General features: G+C 59.4%; 1 protein-coding gene across 4 annotated transcripts in view; it reads right to left on the reverse strand.

Moving 5' to 3' along the window:
• LOC125160279 (cadherin EGF LAG seven-pass G-type receptor 3) overlaps positions 1-5945 on the reverse strand; it is a 36563-nt gene extending 30618 nt beyond the window's left edge. For all 4 annotated transcript variants that reach the window (XR_007150189.1, XM_047849092.1, XM_047849090.1 and 1 more), the window contains exons 1-2: positions 2198-5945; positions 39-689 (exon numbers count right to left, since the gene is read on the reverse strand). Coding sequence is in view for 3 of the 4 variants with exons in the window: in XM_047849092.1 (XP_047705048.1) it covers positions 39-689; positions 2198-5945 (4399 nt within the window). In the remaining variant the exon portion in view is untranslated. The remainder of the gene's footprint in view (positions 1-38; positions 690-2197) is intronic.
• Between the last annotated feature and the right edge of the window lie 55 nt (positions 5946-6000).

Raw genomic sequence — 6000 nt, forward strand, 5'->3', positions numbered from 1 at the left:
CTCTGCCCGTGGCGCCTCCAGGCCCGCGGCCCGCTCACCTGTGAAGCGCGGGCGGCACACGCAGGTATAGCCACCCTCCCGCCGCGCGCAGGCGCCGCCGTTCCGGCACGGGTTGGAGTAGCAGAGGTCGAGCTCCGTCTCGCAGAAGTCTCCCGTGAAGCCCGGCGGGCAGCGGCAGCGCAGGCCTGCGATGGGCTGGATGGGTCTGAAGAGCGTGGAGGCCGAGGCCAGGAAGGGAGCAGACGAGTCGAAGCGCAGCACGGACACGCACTTCATGTAGTTCTCACAGGGCTCGCGTAGGCACACGTTGTCGTCGAAGGGCAACACGTCTAGGAGCGAGCGCGCGGCAAGGGCAGAGCGGCGCACGTACAACTGCTCTTGCAGTTCCTCGGAGCTGAACCAGGGACCCGCAGCGCCTGCCCCGGCCCCGCGCGGCGCCAGCGCCGAGAAGCTCACATTGAGCACGGTGCCCCCCACGTCCGTGTCATTCTGGATGTTGAAGATGAAGACGTCCTCGGCGGGTGTGGCAAGCACCGCGGCCACGCCTTCCAGAAAGTGGCCCAGAAGCGGTGACAGGAAACGCTCCTGCCACATGTTCTCCAGGCGCACGGTCAAGCTGTTGGCCAGCAACTCCTCCGTGATGATGACCACGCGTAGCACACACTGCGCCGTCACGCTATGCAGCCCGTCTGCGGGTGGGGGTAGAGGCAGTGGTCAGTCTGGGGTCAGCGGCTGCCCTTCCCCGGGACTCAGAGAGCTGGGGCCAGTGAATGCCTAGACTCCCAGCACCTGTGAGTCAGAGGCTGACCCTGCCAGACACAAGGGGGTCTGGGGCTTGTGACCACCAACTCCCTCAGCATCAGGGTACCAAGTTGCTGCTTCCTCTCCCCTCCCTCCAACACCAGGAGAAACCTGAGTCAGCCCTTGGGTCAGTAAGCCATTCCTCTAACAGCACACAAGAGAGTCCCTAAATAGTAACTCACCTTCCCCCAGGTTATCATGGCCAGCAGCCACCCTCACTCAGAACATAAAAAGGAGCCAGGGCCACTGACCACCCACCCCTACCTCCCAGCATTGCATAACCAGCACAACATCCCCTCAAAGAAACAGACTTCTAGATTAATGCTTACCCATCCCCTATCTCTGGTCAGCAAACTGCTTTTCCGTGGCACTAGAAGGGCCCCTGGCCCTGTGACCACTCAACCCCATCCCCCAGAATCCTGGCTCAGCAAACTCTCTCTCTCCAGGAAGGTCTTGAACCCTGACCGCCACCCACCTGCCCCCTCAGAATTCTTGGATCAGAAAGCTGCCCGTCATCCCAGACCTGGGTCCTGTGATCTCAGTGGTCACCTCTCAAAATGAGAATGAGGTGCTTATATACCTTGTCCCCAGACCCTAGTACACACTGGATGGACAATAAGGATTGGTTGTTGAGTGAACTTAGGGATAAATAAAGTCTGTGCCTTCTTTGGCAGTGTGAGGAGTCCATGCTCCAGAATTGGGAAGTGAACAGCAGTTGAAGCCTCTCTCCCAACCTCTGCCGCAGTAGGCACGATTGCAAGAGCCTCTCCCACCTGCACCCTCCTATGAGGGAGTGTTTGTGAAAATCTGGGGCTGTAGAGGTAGAAAAGAGGCACGTGGGCCTCTGGACATTTTCCCAAAGGGCAGGTCCTCAGTCAGTCCCTCGGATAGCCGTCAGGCCAGTATGGGCCCACTCTCTGTCTGAAGCTGCCAGAGTAAGCTGCTGTTCATGACCATTAAACTATTGGCCCACCTTCCCTGTACATATGGGGTAAAGGTCAAGCTGGACCCAAAGCAATGCTTCATCTGAACAGGTGTGAGCTGACTGGCCCATGCTGGCTTTTCCCTGTGGCCTCCAGAGCATTAAGCCAGGACCTGCAGGCTTTTGGGGATGGGGGCACTATCCCTAGTGTAGTAGACAGTTCATACGGTCTTTATGGGATTTGCTATATGCCCTAGAATCTTTGAGGTTCTGTGCAGACTGTCCAAGACCCTAAGCAGGCTATGAACCTAACCTGTAAAGCCTATGGCAGATCCTGTGGGGGTGCAGGAACCCAGCATTTAAGGGATTCTTGGAAGGCTTGGAAATCCTTCTTTGGTCTCAGGTGCCCTGTGGAGCCCCTGAGGCCCTGAAGGTTGGGGTCACTGGGTCACTTGCTTGCCCCCCACCCCTCACCTGTGACAGTCACCAACATGGAGGCCACCAGTGGGCGGTTGTTGTCTAGCTTGCGGCTGAGTCGAAGCTCCCCACTGGTCTGGTTGACCACCAGCAGCTGCAACTCATTGCCCCGCTCAAAAGAGTAGAAGAGGTGGTCAGAGACATCAGGGTCATAAGCTGGGATGCGCCCAATAACGCCTGAGGGAAAGGTGTCTGAGCGGTTGGATACATAGTTGTTGAAGAGGATCTGGAAGTTGTTGAGCACAGGGCTGTTGTCATTCTGGTCAACCAGGCGGACATGCACAGTGGCTCGACTGACCAGAGGGGCAGACGTGGCCTGAACCACAATCACATATTCCTGGCGAGCCTCATAGTCCAGGTCAATGAGTGCCGTCAACTCTCCAGAGAAGATGTCCATTTGGAACAGCTCAGGGATGTTCCCCTCCACAATCTGGTACATTATATGTGCATTGGGGCCTTCATCAGGGTCTACCGCAGTGATCTGAGCCACCACTGAGCCCACAATGCTGTTCTCCTTCACTCGCACCTCAAACTCCTCAGCTGGGAAGACAGGGGCATTGTCATTTACATCCTGCACCGTCACCTGGATGCTGACCGGAGTCCTCAGTGGGGGTACACCTCGGTCCACGGCATAGGCAGTAAGTTCATACACTGGTACTGCCTCCCGATCCAGCCGCCTCACTGTGCGGACAATGCCAGAGGTTGGCTCAATGGTAAAATCTCCATCACCATCTTCCCCATTCTGGAAAGTGTACTGGACCCTGCCATTGGCATGAGCATCTCGGTCAGTGGCTGAGATCTGCAGGACACTGGTGAAAGGTGGGGCATCCTCAGATACCAATCCCGTGTAGTGGGAAGCCACAAACTGTGGAGCATTATCATTGACATCATTGACCATCACCTCCACATAAGTGGTGTCTGCCTTCTGTGGGATGCCATTGTCCCGAGCTGTAATAGCCAGTGTGTAGGTCACCTGGTCCTCATAGTCCAGTGGAGCCTGTAGTGTAATGGCCCCTGAATCTGCATCAATGCGGAACTGGGGCAGGTTGTCCTCCAGGAGATAGGTGATGCGAGCATTCTCACCCACATCATCATCAGAGGCACTGATAACCACCACAGTGCTACCCACTGGCCGATCCTCATTCACGCTCACTGAGTAGTGGGCACTTTGAAATACAGGCCGGTGAGTGTTGGCATCTGTGATATTGATGTGCACATAGCAGTGATCGTGAAGCGCACGGTCAGAAGCAGTTAGCACCAGCTTGAAGTAGCGTTCCTGCTTGTAGTCCAATGGCAGAGCCAGTGTCACCAGACCTACACCCCCCTGGGTGCTGATAGCAAACCGATTCCGGGTGTTGCCACCTGTGATCTGGTAGCTGATGGCACTGTTGGCATCACGATCTACAGCGGTCACACTGACCACAGTAGTGCCCACAGCTGCATCTTCATTCAGCCGTAGGTGGTACTCCTTCATCGTAAACTCAGGCCGATTGTCATTAACATCTAGCACAGTCACCGTGACACTGGCTGAGGCTGAGAGTGGAGGTGTGCCATGGTCTCGCGCCTCCACACCAAAGAAATAATGCTCCACAGACTCACGATCCAGGGGACCACTCACAGAGACCCAGCCAGTGGCACTGTTTATCACAAAGGGCATATCAGGTGCCACACCAGTTAGGGAGTACTCTAATCTGGCATTCTCCCCATGGTCCGCATCCACTGCCTGAATGTGGATGACCGAATGGCCCAGGGGTGCGTTTTCCAGTACAGAGACCTGGAAAGGTGTGCTGACAAAGATAGGAGTATGGTCATTGATGTCCACTACCTGGATGCTGGCCAGGCCTGTGTTGTTGGACAGTGGTGGCCGGCCTGCATCCTGCGCCCGGATGCGCAAGGCATACTCTCGCTCTGCCTCAAAGTCCAGAGGTGCCACCACCTGGATCTCGCCCGTGAGGCTGTCGATCGCAAAATGACCACGACTGTTGCCGCTGATGATGTTGTAGTGCACCAGTCCATTGGCATCCTTGTCCCGGTCGGTGGCTGTGACGCGTAGTACCACCGTGTGGGGGCGCACGTCCTCGCGCACTTGCGCCACGTAGCGCTTCTCGCTGAATTGGGGCGCGTTGTCGTTCTCGTCCAGCACAGTTATGTGCACACGCACAGTGGCAGAGCGCGGCCCAGGTTCCTGGCCCTGGTCGCTGGCCTCCACCACCAGCTCGTAGCTTTCCATGTGTTCGCGGTCTACGCGACCGCTGGTGCTTATGAGGCCAGACCGCGGATCAATCTCGAAGGCGGCGGCAGCAGCGGCGCGCGCAGCTGGCGGCCCCACGAAGCGGTAACGCAAGTTGGCGTTGGGGGGCGCGTCGCCGTCTGTGGCACGCAACTGAAGAATGGGGTAGCCCTCCTCCACGTTCTCGCGAAGCGTCTCCCGGTATTGCGCCTGCTCAAACACTGGCGCGTGGTCGTTGCGATCGGTCACTGTAACGGCCACCATGGTAGTGGCCGAGAGGCGCGGCGAGCCGTGGTCCTGCGCCGTCACGCGCAGGTAGTGCCGCTCCATGCTCTCGCGGTCCAGAGCAGCCTCTGTGCGAATGAGGCCGCTTAGTGGGTCAATGCTGAACAGCTCCAGAGAACGGCTGTTCATAAGCGCAGCCAGCGAGTAAACTAGGCGCCCGGCCTCGCCTGCGTCCGGGTCCTGCGCCACTACGCGTAGCACCGCGGTGCCAGCCGCCTCGTTCTCGGGCACTAGCGCCTGATAGTTGTACTGCGGAAACTGCGGGTGGCGGTTCGCGGCGCGACGGGGGCGGATCCTGCTCGCTGTGGGTATTCTCCAGATTCCCGACTGAGCCCGGATCCCCGGGGGGCGCGGCCCGGGGCGCTGCGGGAGGAAGCGGCGGCGGAAGAGACCACGCGAGCGCATGCGCTCGGGCGTCGGCTCGGGAGCTGTCCGAGACTCGCGCAGTGCTGAAACAGACTCGGGAGCTGTCCTCTCTATGAGCGGTGCTGAATCCAGCCCAGGGCCACATCCTATAGCCCTGGGGGGACAGTCCGGCTGGGGGGCTGTCCTCGCCGCTCGAGATGTCGCAGTTCTCTCGCTCTGACCCCTACGCCTCGGTGCCCACAATTCCCCGCAGCAGCGCGTGGTTCCCACTTTTTTGGGGGTGCCTCTTCCAGGATTCCTCTGGGAGAACACTGGCTTGTAACCACGGGGCCGAACCAGAAGGTCCAAAGGGAAGGGAGAGCTGTTCCTCAGGCTCGGGACCCCTGGGGGCAGAGCCTCTGGAGACTGACTATCTTTTCGCAAGGGTCCTGTCCGCCCGCAAGAGGAGACCTCTGGGCGCCAGCATAATAGAGCCCCTGGTCCCTGTCCTGTTCCTTGCCCGCGTCTGTCTAAAGCCTGGACCCCATATTTCGCTCCCAACCCCGCGTCCGGCTGCTCAGGGAGCCCTCTACCACTCTGGGCGCTTTGCCTTCCCCCTCGGAGCCCCAAGAAGACAGGCTCCCTGACTCCCAGGCCAGGCTCTTCATCCTCTTGGACCCCGGGCGTCTCGGGACAAAGAGCTAAGGCTCCGCCGCCGGTCCGCGCCCCTGGCCCCGTAGCGGCAGTTACCCCTCGGTCCCAGCCTTGGCCCCCGTCGACCCCCAGCTCCTCTCGGCTGAGAGGGAACAAAGAGAGGAGGAGAAGGAGCAGGAGTAGTGGGGTCGTCGGCCCCCTGAGACCCCACCAAGGCGGCCGCCTCGCCATCACCCCCCGCCTCCCCACACGGCCTCCACCGCCCCTCGCCCCGGTCCGGGCCTTG

Source organism: Prionailurus viverrinus, chromosome A2 (assembly GCF_022837055.1).
Source record: "Prionailurus viverrinus isolate Anna chromosome A2, UM_Priviv_1.0, whole genome shotgun sequence".
Lineage (NCBI taxonomy): Eukaryota > Metazoa > Chordata > Mammalia > Carnivora > Felidae > Prionailurus > Prionailurus viverrinus.